A 21,675-nucleotide genomic window follows, 5' to 3' on the forward strand; every position below is an offset into this window, starting at 1 on the left:
GCACAAAATTGTGGCAGAAACCTAGTTTGTTTGTGACATAAAAAGCCAAATTTGTTTTAACAAGCTGAACTCAGGTTAGTCACTTAAAGAGTTAAATACAATAGTATTTCAGAAATTAAAAAAATTGTTATGTTATTCATAATATTTTACTAATACCTGAAGAATATAAGGTAGCATATTTTACACCAGAAATTTTTTACGGTAATCTGAAACAAAATAAATATAGATTTGCTTACCAACAAGAAATTCTCCAGCTTCTGCTAAATATGTCTCATTACCTTCTGCATCTACACCAAAAACTTGCCATTCATATAAAAGCTCTGTATCACAACCTTCTTTGCATAAACCAATTAAGCCCACTCTGACAGGATTAATACGCTGACCAATTGGATCATTAGGATAGCATAGTTTCTCTGTTTGGCATCTAAATTGGGAATTAAATACATAAATATATATCAGAACAGTTGAAAACAGTATAAATTTCAAAAAACCTATTATTTGTTATTCATGTTATAGAAAAATTAATATACATCAGTACTTATTTAACTTTTAAACCCCCTTGAGCTAATCAATCAGCTGAAATATAAGGGAAGGGAAAGTAAATTATGCTGCTTTTCAAGCAATATAATTTATGTAAACTGTAGCGTAAATATGAAAACTATTTAACTTAGTCACATCAATTAAAAAACAAACAACACTTCCACATATGTTAAAGTTTACCTTGGTTCAGAATAATTTAAAAATATTTTCAGATTAAAAAAAACCATCTTGACAATTCTTCAAGTGAACAAATGCCTCATGGTATTCAGAAAAATACCTATTTGCAGGTAGCATTTAATAGAAAATATAATAACCTTCTCTTTCAACTGACAGCCACTAGAAAATATATTAGCATCAGCCATAACCTTCACAAAAGTTTGCAGCTCCATACATACAGATTTCACAGAGTTCAGTAGCATAAACATTATCTTGATTCCCTGGTGTTACATCTAGTTTATGAAATTCGTATGGTATAAAACCTTTTAGGTATGCAGATTAATTTATGCTTTAGTTTGGCATATTTTAATAACTAAATTCATGTTTGAATCTGTTCCTCAAAAGGTGCACTTTGAGATACATACAGAAATAATTAAATGCAGATCACTATGATTTTAATTTTTACTTTGATTGTAATATTAATTTTACATTTTAAAGTATTCATATCATAATTAATAAAACTTATTTAAAATATGTTATTTTAATAATCAAATAAATGCATTTTAACTAAAATCCTATTTATATATGCCATTAAACGAAAACTATCACTATTATATTTCCATATACTGTATTTTCTTGTATATTCTCCCCCCTGCCCAGCTATGAAGTGCTAGATTCTGGAAATTTTTTAATATTCACATGATTTTCCCTTTCCTCTAATGTACATAGTTTTCCCTCTGATGGTTAATTTACTGGTAAAATGTATTTTCTTGATTATTCTTATTTCTATTTAACGCACAGCTGCAAACCTTGAAATCTGAAAATATGGGTGAATTTTTGCATAAAAATCGGGAGAATCCAGAAGGTTTTTACGTTCACAATTATGCCATTTCAAATGTATTCTAAATATACTTCAATTCATTTTATAATGCATAACTCATGTTATTAATATTTTAATAATATGATTCTGATTTTAAAATAAATTAATATTTAATTAGGTATTCTAAATTTTAAGTTTTCAGCTAATTTTAACTTTTATACTGAGAAAATCCCGAGTAGGAAAGGAAAGTTTTCATTTATCAAAGTACTTTACAAATAATGAATTTAAAATTATTATTTAATATGCATAGTGTTTGAGTAGACAAATTTTATAATGTAACATATACTGAAATGAAAGAAAATCAAACACAAATATTAACTTATTCTTAACTTAAACATTGCTTGATTCTTCAAGTTCTACAGATGTCTACAGTAGATTAAGATAATTCAGCTCAAATAAATTTTTAATAAGAAAAATTTAACATGAAAACTTAATAAGAAATAGACATAGACTCCAAACTTCATCAAACCTTGTCAGTAGTCAATGCGCGAACGACATTTTTACAACTTTGAAAATGTGCGCGTAGCGTATGTTGTAATTAACCATTCATTAATTTTAAATTAATAATTAATTGTAATCAATTTTATTACATTTAAAATCCATATACATATAAAACTGAATAATCAAAAATATACCTTGAAAATTATATGCACATTTAATTAGAAATTTTCTTTTAACTCCTCAAGCATTCACTAATAAAAAGTACTTCAAATCACTACTAATCATAGAAAAAATCAGAAGCTATAAATCATATCTTTATTCTGGATATGATTTCTACAGGGAAATAAAATTTAAATAACCAAGAATGATACATATAAGTATTAAACAAAATACGCATAATTTATGAATGCAAAGATTTATATGTAGCATGCTTAGCAAGCTTAAGTTCTGATTTTGAGAATGTTTTTTTATAACACAGTTCTTCATTTGCCTGTATATTTATTTTTTCAATCAAAACTGCTTCAAGAGTTTTAAGACCTAAATTTGGTCGAAATTCCGTCTGATTTTTTTTAACAATAGAAAAAATTCTTTCGCAAGCTGCATTTGAATGAGGTATTATTAAGACAGCAAGCATTACAGAAGGCAATACTTTGTATTTAATACACCCATTCATATTTTTTAATTTGGCAATTTCTCCCCATGCTATATCAATACGCAAATCTACAATTTCTTTCAAATCATCTACTTGATACATGGAAAATTCAATTTCTACTTGATTAAGACATTTTTCATCAATAATGGATGGAAAAGTATTCATCAAGTAAAGAACAGATGAAAATGAGACTTCAGTTCTCAAGTTGATGTCAGCAACTTCAGCATGTTTTAGAAATGGATCACTCAGTGGAAATTTATCAATTATATATGAACATGCAGTTACAAAAAAAGCTCGCACAGAATTGAAAAATGATTTCACTTCACTTTCATTCAACTTGGCATTTTTTAAATATAGTCTTGTTTCCGCACTAATCACTAAATTTTCATTTTCTTTTTGTTTACTATACTTCTGAAATGGAATAGACGTTAGAGTAACATCTTCATTTTCTTTAGAAATTACTGATGGTTTTACGAATCTAACAAATAAATTCATTAAAAGTTCAAAAAGTTCTCTTCTCAATTTATGTATATAAGGAGCTTGTTGTTGCAAATTAATATTTACTGTTATAAACAAAGGCAAAGTATTTTTCAAAAATAACAAGTACAATTTGGTGGTCGGTGACTGTAAAATTTTTTTAATGTTTTGCAATCTCTTTCCTTCATTCTCACTGTTATCTGGTTTATCTCCAAAAAAATTTATCATAGCATCCCACTGTTCCAAAATCCTTGTTATAGATTCTAAAAGAGACAACCATCTCGTACTGCAATATTTCAAAATTTTATGAGATTTTGCATTCTGTCCCAAAATTTGTTGAGCAACTTTGAAGCTATGCTTCCGTTTCGAACTTTTCTCCAAGTAAAAATATATATCTATTATCAACATTTCAATTTCTGAGCCAATTAATTTTTCAGTAGTTTTTTTTGCAGCTATATGCAAGAGGTGGCAAGGACAACCTCGGGTGATTATACTTGGTTGATGCATTTTGATAAATGATGCTACACCTTTAAACTTTCCAATCATATTACTAGCATTATCTGAAGAAAATGATAAGCAATTTTTCCATTCTAAACCTTTGTTTTTAAAGTTTTCATTTATACAATTAAAAATACCTTCTCCTGTATTATTCATGCATTCTAAAATAGAAATCAATGAAGTAATTATCACTCCCTTTTCTTTACTGTAGTATGTTATAACCAATGGGTACAGTTTGTTATCATTGTTATCATTACTTCCATCAGTACTTAGAGAAAATGATGTACTGCACACTGATTTTATAATATCAGCAACAGTATATTCTGCAAGCGTTTTCACAATAGCAGCAGTTTTGGTATGACCGTAGCTAAATTTTTTTGCTATGGCAGAATCCGGAAACATTGCTTTGAAAAGCTCTTTGGAATGATCCGAAACAGAAAGCGGTAGATTATGTTCAATTAAAAAACGAACAAAATAGCATTCGGCTTTTATAGGATCTGTTTCATCATCTTTTATTAAGAAATTTGTTATTTCTTTAGATTTTACGGTGCCAAGTTCTATATGCTTTTGAGAAAACACATGCCGTTTACAGTCATCTTTTCCGCCATGAGCAACTGAGAAGTCTTTGTTGCATACACTGCAGTGTGCGTGATTCACAGAAATTTCGAACGCTTTAATGCATGGAAATTCTGAAGAATATGAATCTTTAAACTACTGCTTTGATAATTTTGGCTTCTTCGTTCGAGGCAGCATTATGATTAAAAATCTTTCACCTGATTCACAGTTCACAAGACACACGCTAAGCTCTCGCCGTAAACTACACAATGCAGCCGAATGCAGCCTAAACACGCATCAGCGAGGAACCTGGGAGACAGACAATTGGGTGGAACTATTGATAAGTCGTTAACAGTTGGAGTTACTGATCTACGATTGGCTAATTCTTCAAAACTAGGAACGCACTCAACACGTGATATACAATAACACGAGTATTCAGCCAATCATCGGATAAATTAGTTGGTTCTGTTTTGCGTACTGGTTCTCCTGCTCTTGTTTCTGTAAAATCCATAGTTTTTTCCATACTTTTCGTAGCTCGTAGTTTTTCATGAATTTCCGTAGAAACTACGGAGAATCCGTAGTAGTTGGAGTCTATGAATAGATTATAAAATCTGATAAGAAAAAATAATGCAATTCAGATAGAACAAAATTTAATAAGAAAAATTATTCTGTAATTCAGTAAGTTTGGGGGAATACAATTTGTACAATTTACATTTCATTAATTTAATATATTTCATTTATTGCAGGGAAACATTTTCCTTCATAACTTTCTACAGGAAAAGTTAAAAAACTAAACAGAAGATCTGATAATCTTTCGGATGACCAGGAAATGTATTAAAAAAATAGGAGTCTCCTGGTTCAGGAAATGTATTTAAAAAAAAAATGGTAGTCTCCTGGTTTTACCAGGAGAGTTGGCAGGTAAGTCAAGTGTATTCAGTTTGTATTTTCATTTTAGTATTAGCATGTCATCCATTTTATTTTCCCTTGCACTTATTATTTGAAGTGTATTTTGTGCAGATTCTTTGTCAAGCTTTCTGGACATGGCAAGCGGTCTCACATTTAAGAACTTTCCAAACATATGATGTTGCCTTACTTCTATTATTTATTTTCTAGTTCATTGTACCTTATCAAATGCTGATGTGTTTGATCTTTCAAAATCTGAGTCTTTTGCTCACCAGCCTTTTCCTTTCTTCCTCTGATGTCCCTCTTAGGAACTGCAGTTAAGATTTATTCATGTGAGGTGCCCCTAGGATATTACAAGGTAATTGAGCTGCACACATTGTGTCTCTGTGGGATGGTCTAGTTCAATTACCATCAGATATAACGTCAATAACTATTTAATTAATAATTTAACAGATATTTTAATGTTGATATTACCATTTATTTTTATTGGAATGTTGGTTTCTTTCAAAGAAATAATATTGCAATAGTTTATTCCTGACTACTGACAAGTAGTTTATCCCTGACTACATTTCATGCCTTATATTTTTACTGCAACTACTTTGTTTGGAAATTAAATTACTCATATAATTTTCCCCCTCTCAATTTTTAGACAGCAAAATTAGTCAAATTAAAGAGGAAAATACATGAGGAAATATGGTAATAAAATTTGAAGGCATGTTTTCAATCAGCATATTTTAAAAAACTTTACACATACTACATGTGAAATATCTCTATTTCAAAAGTAGTTTTGCTAGCTGATAAGCATAAGTTAAAATTTTCTTTTAACTATTGAATTAATATTTAAATAAAAACCTTCTTTATATCATTTTCAGTCCCTCATAATGATACAGAGAAATACCAAAGAATAACTTTTACAAAACTGTTAGCACAAAAACAATAAAATAATGTATCAGTACCTACTACATAAAATTACTAAATACAACAGGCGAGTAAAATAACAACATTTTTCTATATTTTCAATGTAATTAAAAAATTTTCAAGATCATTTGAAATTTCAATTAGACTTTTTTTTTTCAGAAAATATATTCTCAGTAAAATAAGGTTAACATATGAGTGATTAATGAAAATATTTAAACGATTTAATTAATTGAAAACATACTTATTATATCAAAAAGTTAAGTCTCTTTAACCAAAATAAGAATCTGAACTTACTCAACACTGATTACTGGAGGAATATGCTCCAAAAGAACAATCTGTAAGCCACCCCAACTTGGATCTCGATCAGACATCTCTATTTTGATGATAATTTCATAAGTAACATTTGATCTTCGAAAGACAGTCGTATTCCAGTTTACATAGCTTTCTGTTACATTAATCATACCTGTGAGGAAACATACATAAGAATTTAATGAAAATTAAAAACACACAAAATTGAATATCAAAGTTCCAGTTCTTATTGTAAATAAGAACTGAAACTTTTCATTTTTATCAATACCATTAGTTCTAAATACAAAAACAAAGTTTCTTTTAAAAAATTAAATACTTATATTTAGGACTGAAAAATGCAATAAAAATATTTAGAAAATGTATAATAAGATTATAGAAAACAAATCAGAACTATTTTTTACACCATTTAATGGAGAAATACTAAAAATAATTTTGGTCAGAAAAGAGTTACATCTAAAACTACGAATAACTGTGAGTAAAGGGGAAATAAAAAATTTTATTGAAATATTTTCATCTTTATGGCTCTTCTTAACATTAGTATTGCCATCAATATCTTCAATAAGTTATAATTAATCATGCTAATGTTATGATTCACTTCTGTTTGATTCTTTTTTTGGGGGGAGCCATGCAGCATTTTTTAATACACCAGCATTACCACCCCTAAAATTACTTTGCTTATAAACAGAAAAGAGCAGTAAATCATTTAACTATCCTAATTTAATACAATAACTAAAGCATAAATCAATCATATATTACATTTTAAGCACAATGTTTAATTTTAAGAAAAAAAATACGATTGTATTTAGCTGTAATTTACAACATTAGTAACTTCAAGGCATCTGTGCAGGCCAGATTCATGTGGATTATCAATAACATGTTAAAATTATGAAAAAATCTGCTTGTTTATTATCAGGTTTACTGAAGAAAGCACATAGAAACAGATTTTGTAGCCTTAAACATAGAATGACATTTTTTTATATACACTTTATTTTTATTTTTTTTTAACTTGAAGATACTTTTTAAGATATATATAGGCAGATTTACACATAAATATACAATGAAATCCTGACTTTTCATACACTGATTATGCTTTCAGATCATCTTTGTCTCATTCCCAAGGAAGTTCTAGATGCACAGATAATATACGAGGGCCATCCAGGAAGTAGATTACGTTTCCGTCTGTGTCCGCTAGGGGCGGGGCTAGCGCGGCCATCTTGGGGTCAGAGCGTTGCGCAGCTCAGTCTGCATCTAGCCATGCTAGTGAGAGGTTCGTGCTGTGCTCCGTTCAGATACTGTGACGGTTTGAAATGTCTGCGTTAATCCCGCGAGCTGCGAGGTGCGCTCAGTAATAAGGTTTCTGACTGCAAAAAACTGTAAACCGATAGAAATCTATCGGCAGCTTCGTGAAGTGTATGGGGACAACATTATCACTGAAGGTGGAGTGCGTCAGTGGGTCATAAGATTTCAAAATGGCCGAACCAATGTTCACGACGAAGATCGAAGTGGGAGACCCAGCATAGTGACCGCCGAACTTCTCGAAAAAGTCGATGCTAAAGTCCGTGAAAATCGAAATTTCACAATAACGGAACTTTCTTTGAGTTTTCCACAAATTTCGCGAAGTTTGTTGCACGAAATCATCAGCGAAAAGCTTGGTTACCACAAGTTTTGTGCAAGATGGAAGGCAAGAAGAGGTAACGAAGTGGTTGAAGGCGCAGGCGGCCGAATTTTTCGACGAAGGAATTTCCAAGCTCATACATCGCTACGATAAATGCCTTAATTTGTATGGTGACTATGTAGAAAAGTAGTATTTGAGTGTGGCTTTCATCTGTATATAATAAAATTTGTTTCCTATACTTTGTTTATTTTTTTATTCCAAAACGTAATCTACTTTCTGGATAGCCCTCGTATTAGGTTGTCCGGAAAATAATGCAGATTTTTAACCTATATCTTTAAAGTATCATAACTCAACTCAAAAGCAATTTTATTAATCAAAATAAGCACCAGCCGAATCAATGCATTTTTGCCAATGAGATATAAGTTTATTTATGCCAGTAGAATAAAATTCTGCAGTTCTGGACACGATAAAGTTGTCAAAGGCGTATTTGACCTCATCTTGATTTCTGAAGCATTTCTTCTGCAGAATGTTATCCAGATGTTTGAAAAAGTGGTAATCGGTCGGCGAGAGGTCAGGCGAATATGGGGGAAGAGAGAGAGTCTCGGATCCCAATTCGTTCAATTTTTGTAGGGTCAGTTGCACGACGTGCGGCGAGCATCGTCATGCAGAACTGGTCGCTTTCTGTTGATCAATGCCGAGCACATGTGTTGCAACTCTTGATGCCTTTTGTTCCTTTGCTGACAGTATTTATCTGCCGTAATCATTTTGCCCAGAATTAGGAAGCTGTGGATGAGACTGGCCACAGACCACCAAACAGTAACCATAATTTTCTTTTGGTGCAAATTTGACTTTGGAAAGCGTTGTGGTGTCTGACTGTGGTCCAACCACTGAACCGAATGTCGCCAGTTGTTAGAGAGAATCCACTTTTCATTGCATGTAACAATTCAATCAAGAAAAGGATTATTTTTGCTGCAGAGAAGAAGAGCAGACGACACTTTAAAATGGCGATTTTTTTTATTTTCAATCAATATGTGAGGCACCCAATTATCGAGCTTCTTTGACTTTCCTATACAATTCAAGTGATCAGAAATCACATTTTTGCTTACGGAAAGCTCTTGATTAGTTGTGCACGGGTTTGTTTCGACTTAAGTCTCCAAATCATAGTCATCGACAGCTGAAGAGCATCCACAATGCTCTTGATCTTCTTGGTCAAATTCTCCACAACGAATCTTTTGGTACCACCATTGAACTGTAGATTCATTAATACATTTCTCGCCCCATACTTCGTTGACATTTCAAGCCATTTATGCTGCACTGTGACCTAGCTTGTACTCATAAAAGTAAATTTGCAGAAAATCCTGTTTTGACATCTAAACAAAAACACCTAGTAAAAATTTTAAAATAATTTTAGAACAAAATGATTATTATAGAAATATAAAGCAAAAACAGAGCTTCAAAATGATATATAAACCAATGTAATTCAAAATATTCTTGTTGCTAAAATGAACAGAAAAGATAAACAATTGCAAAAACCTGTATTATTTTCCAGACAACCTAATAAAAGGCCATGAAGAAAATGAAAAACTATTGATTAAGGGGAAGAACTCAAAATTCTTGAAAAAACTTCCTGATATTATAAAGGAAAAAGTAAATAGTTTTAGAGTTATTGAAATTACTTCTTGAAGAAAATCAACAGAATGAATGAAGAAAGAAAATTTATGATTTCTATAGGATTTTATCACACTAGCAGATCCTTGGAGTGATTCAAAAGAAACTTGCAGAAGAATGTAAAGAAGAAAATGACGGTGATAGAGTAAGAGTGCTTACATTGGAGAACTTAGCACAAGCTGTTAAACTATATGTATGAATAAATGGAATTTGAATTTAATAAAATCACAGCTTTGTGCAACATTTTTATAGCATTCTCAGAAAAAATATTTCTCCCTCTCTTCCATAATAACAGTAGCAAGTGAATATTTAAATAGGAATTATTGGTGAATGCAGCTGTAATTTACATTGTAGCATAAAAGTTTAAAGCCTACAGTCAAAATCTGACAAGCTTACAGTCAATTTCATGATATCTGTCATTTGTTTTGACACAATTTTTAATTTTTAGGTTAACTTAATTATTGTAAATTATAACTATTTTTCTAATTTCATCTGCTGATCAAAATCAATTGTTTTACTTCAGTTGAATATCAACCTATCGTAAAAGCAAGATAAAAAGATTGTTTTCTAGCAAAGATCGAATTGCAACAATACAGTTATTGACAGATTTAAAAAAAAAAAAAAAAAAAAAAAAGAGAGAATTTGCTCAAAAGTTACTTTAACTGCAAAAAAATTTCAAGTGCAACAGAATGACCACATCAAAAATTTGAAAACATACTTCCGAAAATAATCCGAAATAAAAATTGTCAAGGTGAATCTTATGCTAATGTTGATTCTTTGGAAAAATAAAACTGTGGATGCAAATGCAAATATTGTAAAAAAGAACTTGAAAAATTTAATTTCCTTTTAGTAGAAAAGGTACCTTAAAAGCAGTAAATATAGCCTTAATATATATATATATATATATATTTTTCAAAATACTGGATAATATATTTCCGTCACTTCTACAAGTTATCCTGAAAGCAAGGAAGAATGATAGCTTTAACAAATTTAAGCTCACACATGAAGGGAAAACAAAACTTCACAGCCAAAAGATTCCAGTCAACAAGTTTAAAATGCAATAACGGAATTATTGAAAAATCTAGAAACAGTCTGAGCATTCAAAATAATTTGGAGCAATATTTTTAATTTACTCTTTAATTTAATCTAAGTTTTTGGTAATAAATATTGCATTCTATATTTATTTTCTTTTGCTACTAATATTATAGGACAAATTAGATTCATCAGCTGCTACAATTGTTTGGGACAGAGGGAGTATACCAGTCGTTATTTAGAAAAAAAAAAATGTTTTACAGTACACTCCTGATTGACCGCGGAATTGACTGGCGCGGCCGCCGCGGATAATCCGGAAAAAGCTAAAAACGGGTATAGCAAAAGAGAAAACAGTCATTCCAACTTTGAAAATTGTTTTATGTACAACAAAACATAAAATAAACAGCAGGAAATGTTTAACTAATGCTTAATATTTTAGTATATCACTCAAAAATAACCTAAAATGCATTTTGTTACTGAAAACAGAAAAGTGCTTTTTTCTTATGAGAGGCATCAAGGATACACAGAAAAATTAATAGATATGTACTGTTTTAATACTGTGATGTATTATGTAATTACAAAAGCATAACTGTAAAACTACACTTTTTTGAAGAAATCAATCATTTGTGTTTTTTTCTTGCTTTGGAAGCATTTTCTCTTGATCCAAGATTGCCTTTTTCGGAGCATAAGTTTCTCGGCCAACTCCGTGTCGTCTTGTTCTTCCAAATAGCTCAGCAGTCCGTCGACTTGTTGCAAAGCCGCTTCGTGAGACTTCCGCATCTGCACAGTGGGCTCTTCTTTGCCTTCACTTCGCTGTCCTTCATTCTCGGTTTCTCCCCTTGCTTTCTTCACAATTTTGTCATCTGTCAAGCGCTCGAAGACAGGTTCATTGACGTCACACTCCAACCACCCGTTAATGTTTTCAGCATTGATGTTCTCACCACCCGAAACTGTTTTCACCATATCGGCAAGAGCTGCCAAGGGCGTGTCTACATCTTCATTCTCTTCTTCACAACTCAAAGGGGTTAGGTTGTTGTTGGCTTCAACATTAGGCAAGAGTTTTCTCCATGATTTTATGAGGGTTGACAGTTTCACCGAGTCTCATGCAGATGCAATATCGTAAATGCTGCCCAAGATTGTGTAGTGTTTCCAAAACTCTTTCAGATGATAACCTTCTTCAATTTTGGTCATTAGCAGCTTGGTTCGGTATGTTCTCTTCATTGTTGCACTGACTCCTTGGTCCATGGGTTGGATTAGCGCAGTAACATTTGGGGGGAGAAACTTTGCAAAAATTTGTCCATCAAAAGACTTTAGCACGCTTATTGCTGGGTGAGAAGGTGGGTTGTTGATCAATAGCACAGCTTTTTCAGGCAGGTTTTTCGATTTAAGATGTTTACGCACTTGAAGAACAAAGATTTTTTTGAACCATTCTTGAAAAATGTTTCGGTTCATCCATCCTTTTTTTTTTTTTTTTTGGTTCAAGTAATCAATGGGCAAATTTCCTATCCTTGTGCCTTGGAAAGATCACAGTTTTTTTTTTACTTTCCAATGACAATAAGTTTACGTTCACCGATAGTGTTACTGCAAAACATGATAGTGATCCTTTCCTTGATGCTTTTATGACCCGCTACTTTGAAATGCTAAAGTGCGAGTGGGAGGACATTTCCACAAAAGTTTGATTCGTCGGCATTGTAAATTTGTTCAAAAGATAGCTCTTCTTTTAAAACAAATTCTTCAAATTCCTGGTGCAAATCGTCGGCTGCTTGTTGGCCACCCCTAAGTTTCTCCCCATGAAGTCCAATTTCTCGAATTCCATATCGCTGCTTAAAACGAGTCAACCAGCCAGAAGACGCATCAAAATTTCCTTTCAGACCTAATAACTCAAAAAAGGTTTTTGCCTTCACCGCAATGTGATAGGACCATTTACAGGAGTACCCTCTTTTCGAACCTGAGCTAACCACTCTGTCAATGCAGTGTCTAGCTAATCAAAGGTAGAATTCTTCACAGTTTTTTGCATTTTCATTGCAGAAGCACTGTCCGACATTGATGCAAAGTTCACCAGTTTGTCTTTTTGCTTTAGAATGTCACGCACTGTTGTTTCCGCGATTCTGTAATCCAATTCCATCTGCTGCCTTGTAGCACCGTTTGCTACTTTGGAAATTAATTCTAGTTTTTGCGTAATCGTCAACACAAACTTCTTTCATTTTCCTGACGTTTTAAATCAGTAACAAAAAACACAAAACCAAAAAGCACAGGCACTGAACACAATAAAAGATAAGAAATTAACTCCGACCGGTTTGCAAACACTATCAGGCTTAAACTAACAATAGCGAGTGGGAGGAACTGGACGTGTCAGTAAGATTAAGATGAGAGAGGGCGGTGGAGCGGGCATTGCAAGGGTGAGTAAGAAAATCACCTACTCATCAGAGGGGAAGGCTCTGAGAAGGCTACGGTGAAGGTTCCGAGAAGCCCGAGGGGAAGGTTCCGAGAAGGCCTGGGATATTTTTGCCATAAATAAGCACGATGTTAGCAAATTTAACGTTTCGCTCAGTTTTGTGAAAATTTTTATTTTCTTTGCTTTACACTGGTTTAAAAAAAAAAAAAAAAACTTTGTGCGGCAGACGTGGATAATCCACCCGCGGATAATCGGGAGTCTACTGTATTTTATTTAAATATCTCAGTCTATCATCTATCTGAACTTCTTAAGTATTAATTTTTGTAGCACCCAGGCATAAATTTACATGACCAGTTTTAGATTTTCCTCGTTTCTGGTAATCTATGTATTACCCATCCATTAATTAGCATAGGAATAGAAAATATACATTGCATAAACATATAAGCTATAAAAGAAATTAAACAGTTACTTTTGAACAGAGTCTTTGAAACAAAGGAGTATTTAAAAGACAGAACAACAGTATGTAAGCTCAGAGTAATAGCACATAACACTGGAAAATCTCAGCAATATACATGAGAAAAGTTCTACATCAGATACATTATTTCATTGAATTATGCATCATATTAATGTGCAGCTAACATCTCTAGTATGTTTCCTATTATTATCTTATTAAAATTACAATATCTGCATTACATAAAATAGATGAAAATGTATATAAATTTTTTATATATATCTGAAGTGCAAAAAGTTAAATAATTAAACTTTTAGGAAAGCTATCCATCTTTAATACTGAAATTCAAAAGAGACTTACCAGGTCCTTTTCCAAAGCAACCTCCAAGATCTGGTTCTTCCAGTAATCCATCTTTGCTTTCTTCCTCTTCACTGCTTTCGTCAGAGCTTGGTGTGGGTAATCCAGTAGGCCTTTCTCTATACAAGACACTACGGTCAAATATAGGGTCAGAAATATTTTGCACATCTTCAGTTAAATTTCGATTGATAACTTCGCCTGGCAGCCTTCTGCAAAACCATTTGATTGTGAAGTTCTGAAAAAGAAATGTAATATTAATTACTCATTAACAAATTAATATTACTCATTAATACTTCAAGTAACAATCAAATATTAAAGTGATTAATTAAAAAGTAACACTAATATATTAATTTTAAGTAATGATGATTAAAATAGCAATTTATATATCTTACAGAAATTAATTTTAAAAGATAAACTTTTTTGCTAATTCTACCTTTTATTTGAGAACAAAAATAATTTAAATAGTTGAATATATTGAGCTAATTAAGAGTAACCATGTTTATAATTACAATATTACTAATTATTTTATGCAATATTTTCTTTCATTGGCTATTCCTAAATGAAATATAAAACATTCAAAAAAAAAAAAAGATTTAGAAATCAAACAATAAAAATCAGCATTATATTTACAAATTTTCACATGACTAGTTTTGATGGTTCAGTAAAACCATCAAAACTAGTCCTGTGAAAATTTGTAAATATAACATTGATTTTTGTTGTTTGATTTCTAAATTAATACTTGTTTGGCATGTTATTTTATCAATTATTTAAAAAAGAGTATGCAGTATTTCAATGGAAACATTTATCAGAAATAAAAACACACATAAGAACAAACCTTGTTGTTTTCATCATCTGGATCTATTGAATTCTGTCCTGGATCAAGTATTAAACTTTGTCCCCAACCTCTAGTAACCCTAGATTGAGCTCCTTCTGTAAGTCTCACAATTACAGGAGAAGGAACAATTTTCACATATGTTTCTACTGATCTCACAAGTACCAGTGGAGGATTCTGAATAAAAACTAAAAGAAATATTATGTAATTTAACCAATGTGAAATCAGTAGATTTACATGTTTATTCAAAAGACATTACGCCATGAATAGAATTTATGACTTTAACTTTCCCATGTAACTGCAGCTGTTTAAGACAAGAAAAATCTATTAAAAAAGTAACGCCTAACACGAAAACTGACTACAAAGTTTTGACAAAACTGAAAGTAAGTAAATGTTTTCTAAGAAAAAAATTAAGGCATATTAACTTCTACAGTGTGCTTCCTCTAAACATAAAATCAAACTCTTCTCATTTTACAACTATAAAATTTCTACCAGTAACTAATCAAATACAAATTGTTAAAGCATACATAATAAACTTGCTGTAATAATAAAAACAATATAAATACTTTAAAAAGTATTATATATAACACAAGGGAAGAAATCAAATATTATAGAGACTATTATGATATGCATTGATTCAAGAAGTAATTAAATACAAACGTAAATTAGCAAACTATTAACATCTACTGAAAATGCATCTACATTTTAGTTAGCATTTATACCCAAAAAATAATTCTGAATTCATCTTTATTTCAGCAATTTATTCAAGTAAGACTGAATCAAAAAGTATTAAAAATGTTACTATAAGATTTCAGACGCATTTTCTGCATCTACTGAAAATGCATCTACAATTTAGTTAGCATTTATACCCAAAACATAATTTTTTCAAGTAAGACTGATTCAAAAAGTATTAAAGATGTTACTATAAGATTTCAATGAAGTTTAAGATCCAATTCAGTAGACAATAATTTTGACATGTACACTAAGTACAGTCCCTTCTTCTGCAGTATAGTCAAACTTCTGCATACACACTACTAAGTACAGTCCCTTCTTCTGCAGTATAGTCAAACTTCTGCATACACACTAAGTGCAGTCTCTTCTTTTATAGTATGGTTTCATTTATAGCAATACATATAGCATCTGTTCCATTCTATGCATTTTAATGCTCATTAAAACAATTCCAAAATTTGCATAAGGTTTTGCACGTAACTAGCATAACAGAATAATATACCTTGCTACATTATAGAAATGCAGCAATAAATAGGCAAATATTGTTTCATTGCCTATCTTTAGCATTGCAACCATTCCTGAAAAACAAAAATCCGAAACAAAAAACATTGAGAAATAGCATGTCATCACCTGGGTGAATTTATGTTGAAAAGGAAAACAGGTTAATCATTAAAAGAATTCTAAATGACACTAAAATGTTTTGGCTTCCCTACTGAAGTAAGAAAAACAATATAGTAAGCATTAAATTAAATGCTTTTGGTTTATGGTATCATTTCTAATTAAAAAGGTTGTTCCTTTTTTATAGTTTTCTGTTTTATTTCTTAAAAGTCTGTATTTTGCCTACTGATGTAGGCATTTCAATTCTTTAACCAAAGATAGTATAGTGCACCACCACCAAAACAAAAAACAAAAAAAAATATTCTTTGCAACACTTATGCATAACAAAGAGAAAATTACCAATATTTCAAATAAAAGAATAGTTAAATACAATGGGAAGAGCTAAAGCTAAATGTTGTTTACTGTTGCTTTGTTTTGGGAAACCTAATACAAAGAGAAATTAAGGTATATATCTGCAAGAATGAATTATGCATAAGATTAGATTATGAATGAGGAACAAAAATTTATAGGTTTCATAATTTTTGAGTCACTTTAGCTCACTTTACAACAAAAAGAAAATAGCATGCAATGCAGCAAAATTTTCTTGGTGATTAACAAACACAGAACTAATGTCAAAAACAAAGCCAGTTTTTTAGTGTCCAATAACTTATTTAAAATACAGAAAATAATGCTGATAATAATAATTAAGTGAAAAAAATCATAAAGAAGGGAAGAAATGGAATATTTTATTACTGTTATGAATATAGTTACCTCAACAGAAACTTAAGATTAGGATAAGTATAAAAGTTATTATGTTGACATAATTTAGCTGAATGAAAAATATGAGAAACCAATGACTGAGATAAGCTCACTACAAAATTACTATGATCCGTCCATTCCATACAGTAAAGAATTTTTTAGCAAAACTTTATATTCATTAGCAGCTAAGGGGGTTAGAAAAGATAAAGAGCTAATGTTAAGGAATTTGAAGGTTAGACAAAAAAAGGGGGAATGAAATAAAGTAACATAAATGATAAGCATTTTCTAACTTTGCTTTAGCTCATTTTAGCTGCCTCTGGAAAGCTGAATAACCTTAAAGGAAAAAGTTTAGATATGTGCAGAAAATCAACAAAAAAAGTGAGAGAAAATCCAATAAAAGATGATTTTAGAAGCATTTTGAATGGTCAAAAAGCCATTAAAAGAAAAGAGACCATACTCAACAGAAAGGAACTGCTCTAACACTATAAACATAAATGGCAAAATTTTAGTATAAGATTAAATATGATTGCTCCAGTCTGAACTGACATAAAAATCATTAGCTTCCCTTATAGTACTACATTTTGAATATTTTATATATTTAAGATATTTTTTTTTTAAGATTTTATACACTTAAGATCTGCTTTGAATATTTTACATATTTAAGATGAAATGTATATATAATGTAATATATAAATACATATATAATGTAATAAATATAAAATACAGTTAATATATTTTCACTCATATTTCATAACAGTAGCATATAGGCCAATAAAGTATTACAATTTTTTTTTAATTCTGCATATTATTATACATCTGTACACACAAAGACTTAAGGTAAGAATAATACTCTTCAAGTATTTCAATTCTTCATATCTTGTTTCCTTTCATCTATAGGCAGATGACCTATTTTTACCATATTTCTCAAAATAAACAGTAGCTTGGCAACTATTGCTATTTATGGAAAAATACTTCATTATTACTTATTTTCATACATTATCATTATTACTTATTTTTTACAAATATTCATGGACTGAAAATCAGATTTGTTCCTTGTAGTTACAGTTCTAAATATCAGAATTTCAAACTGAATATTGAAAATTTTTTCATGATAAACTGATTAATATACAATTAAATAGAAAAATTTTACATTAATCAATTCATTACCTGTCATGTTTACAGTAAATTTCATTTTATAAAGTCCACCTTTTAGAAAGAATGGTCTCAAATATAGCATAGATTTTCTGTACGAGTCCACCATCGTCAAATCAATTTCTTCTATCATCTGACCATTCGTTTCATTTAATCTCAAAGCACTCCAACTTCTCACAGTTTCACTTGAATCATTACACTTCATTGTTGTATATGAATACAACACAACAGGTAGAGACCTACAAAATAAAGAATAAATAAAAATCAATAATAAGAATTACATACCAACTAACATATTTAAATAAACTTCTATGACTTTTAAAAATGATTAATATTATAATGCTTTTTTAAAATAAAATTATAAAATTCATTATTTCATAACAGATGCAAAAAGCATTGAACTTTTTAATATTAAAACATATTGAAAGATTACTAAAACTTTGAACTTATATACACTGGTGTTTTTTCATTATTATTACTTCATTAGACAAACTGGCATTATTGAAGAAAGCATTTGGTTTCTCTTTTACTGAGTACAACTTTTAAAATAAAATAAAACTAAAATGGGCAGCTTGGTTGGTTCATTCAGACTAGATGTGCAGAAAAGAAGATGAACACATTTTGTACAATACAAGATAAATCAATGACTTCCTGAACTCAGAAAAGGAAATGAAAATGGCTATATGCATAATGATAACAGAACTCAGTTGTTTCTGGAAGAACAAAAATTGCTCCTAAAAGTTCATATTGCAAATATCAGAAAGAGTTAACAATAAATACCCCCCCCAAAAAAAAAAATCAGCACAACCAATGTTTTCCTAAATATTTGATGAGGATGTTAGATTTCAACATGAAGATACTATTTTAAAGATAAGAATCCCTATTTCCATTTATAATTAGCATGCAATGCCTCTGAAATTTCCAGTTTTTTCATTGTTTTATTGGAAATGCATATTTTTATATCAGATCATTTTCTAAAAAGAAACTTACCATCATATTTAGGAAATGGAAGACCACACACTTAAAGCAGACTTATGCAATTTATTTTTTAATAACTATTTTTGTAACCTTCAAGATGATTGAGTTCCATATTAAATATGATATTTTTTATTCAAAGTTTAATTTTTTTTTTGGATTAATTGCTCAAAATATAAGAAATTTTTAAGCTTTGAAATTCTGACATATTTCACTAAGAAAAATCTGGAATCTGAAAAAATCTGAAGGAATTTGGAAGAGCAAGAATCTAGGTAAATTTATATATCATGTATTTACTATTTTTGATAGGCAAGAGAGGAAACTTATACAGGCTTCTACAATGAATAGCAATAATTTTAGGCACAAAAGAGTAAAAATTCATGAAAATTACCTATAAGTCTCTGGAGCAAGATAATAACTTGGAATTCTATTTCTTATTGACAGGTCAGGTGCTTTACACGTTTGATTCGTAATAAAAAACCTCACAGTTGTATTCACTTCAGATATGGCATTGAAAGCTTTAAAAAATGCATCAATATAGCCTTTTGAAATATATGTATGTCTGATTATAAGAGGATTTTCAAGTTCACCTTCCCAGACAACTTCTTCTGCTGTGTCATTACATGTTTCACCATTGCCAAATGCTCGAAGCACTGTGCCATCATCAAAATCCACAAGTAAGCATGTATCAGTTCCAATTCGTTCAAGATAAACCTATGAATAGCAAGGAAAATTTAGAAACAGAAATGCATTTCGAATATAGTATCAATAATCTCACAATGTCAAGAACAGGGTAATTATTACAATGACAAGTTTGTAAGCACATAAATACATTATTACATGAATGTACAGAAACTGTTTTAAAAGAAAGAACTATTAATATACCTCTAATAGTCTTTTAAATAATAAAAGACTGTTGGAGGGGAAAAAAAACCTTTCACAATAACACACCATAGTGATCTAAATTTGTTTTGTAAAATACACCTAATGCACACATAAGCTCTTGATAAAACTGAATTAATGATTGCTAGGAGAAACCAGAGCTGCCAATTTCTATGGCTTCTTTAAATATAAGATTATTTTTGCATTGATGTTTGTTGATGATTCTAGCTTCGCCCATTTAGTTACTGAGTTTAGATATTCTAAGAGGTATTTTACAGTATTGCCCTAAGTATTTTACAGTATATATTCTAAGAGGTATTTTACAGTATATATTCTAAGAGGTATTTTACAGTATTTTCATTCCCATACTAATTAACAATGAGTTTACAAATACCACTCTCATGCTCAGCAGTACTTGGTGATAATTTTCTGCATGATGAATCAATATTTTGAGTTTCAGTGTTTGTTTCTTCTTCACGGGGTACATCGACGCAGTGTGTCTACTGTGTTTGTACCTAACTTGTTAAAAATTTACAGATGGATGATGCTAGGCTTATGGCAGTTGATATCCAAATCTTTAGAAAACTAAACTAATGGCAATGGGATAACATGGTGATGCTCCTATTTTTTTTCCCAATTTGTTATAAAATTGGCAATTTTGTTTTTTTCAAATTAATTGCAGAATTGTGTAATTTGTCTATGAATTTCAGTTTTTCAAGTAAGTGGGTATTTATTTGTTGCCTTTTTTAGAATGTACTTACATTCATTTTCACAGACTGCAGAGTGAAATTTTGCTCTTAAAAATTTCCAAATCAATAGGAATAAATAAAAGGAATAACTAAATAGAGAGCTGAAATGCAAACATGACATATATTTGAAAAAAGGTGTGTTTATAACTAAATGTTTAAAAATTATCATAATTTTTTGTTAAATCAATCCTACGCAAAATGATCATTTCACACTTAAGTTTTATTCAGACATTATTCAGGATAATCACAGCATATAAGGAGGTGGAAACAGGTAACAGTAATCCTAAGCAGATCAAGATAAAGATAATACAATAACCACTAAATGATAAAAAAATGCTTACTTCAAATTCTTTATCTTCTTCCTCTTCTAATGTAGCATTCACATTATCAATGGCAATTAAACCTTCAACAGGCTCCATAAGGTATAAGAACAGAAACACAGGGTCTGTAGTTTTTTGAACATGATTGTAGGCTGACACTGTAAAATTATAGTAGCCTGGCTGGAATTTAAGAAAATACGTTTTACAATTAATGTTATAAACATTCAATTATTGTATTCATTTTCTCACTCTCATTCTTTCCTATGTAGCTATACTTCTTTAATAATTACTTACTTTAACAATTAACTAAAAATTAACTTAAATTAACAATTAACTAAAAAATATATTACTTCCTAAGCTAAAAGTAAATAAAAAATAATAAATTTTTAAAAAATTGTTTTTAAATGGGAAGGAAGGAAAAACAAAAAGGAAAAAAAATTATATTCTTTCCTTGTTACTCAATTATTTAACATTCCAAATACATAATTAAAAAAAGAAAGAGAAAGAGAATAGAAGAAAGCAAAATTAACCTCTTGAAACATCGTAGTATAGGATGTGTCTGAACTGTTCATCAGAGTAGTACCATTTGCCATTTGCACGATATACAACTCAACCTCACCTAAAATATGCAAAAGAAATAAAAAATTAATTAATTCACAGTATAGAAATAATCAATAGGCAAATTATTTTAAGAATGGATTTCAAGACATGAGGCAATAAAGACATGCAAAAAATACATACAGATTCACACGTAAAAATAATACTGAAAAAAGATATTAATAAAAAAATTTCATCTAAAATAAAGACTAAATTGGGTAGCTAAATTAATAATA

The 21,675-nt window shown here is 30.3% G+C and overlaps 1 protein-coding gene across 1 annotated transcript in view; it reads right to left on the reverse strand.

The window, feature by feature from the left end:
• The window catches only part of LOC118193624 (uncharacterized), a 188,019-nt gene that overhangs the window by 91,562 nt on the left and 74,782 nt on the right, over positions 1-21,675 (reverse strand). Inside the window, exons 13-20 of the mRNA XM_085823169.1 lie at positions 21,373-21,461; positions 20,864-21,022; positions 19,283-19,605; positions 17,932-18,155; positions 14,683-14,867; positions 13,851-14,082; positions 6,315-6,483; positions 237-424 (exon numbers count right to left, since the gene is read on the reverse strand). Of these exons, the coding sequence (XP_085679295.1) occupies positions 237-424; positions 6,315-6,483; positions 13,851-14,082; positions 14,683-14,867; positions 17,932-18,155; positions 19,283-19,605; positions 20,864-21,022; positions 21,373-21,461 (1,569 nt within the window). The remainder of the gene's footprint in view (positions 1-236; positions 425-6,314; positions 6,484-13,850; positions 14,083-14,682; positions 14,868-17,931; positions 18,156-19,282; positions 19,606-20,863; positions 21,023-21,372; positions 21,462-21,675) is intronic.

Source organism: Stegodyphus dumicola, chromosome 9 (assembly GCF_044657685.1).
Source record: "Stegodyphus dumicola isolate Sdum_Otavi_A_Nest chromosome 9, ASM4465768v1".
In the NCBI taxonomy this organism is placed as follows: Eukaryota; Metazoa; Arthropoda; class Arachnida; order Araneae; family Eresidae; genus Stegodyphus; species Stegodyphus dumicola.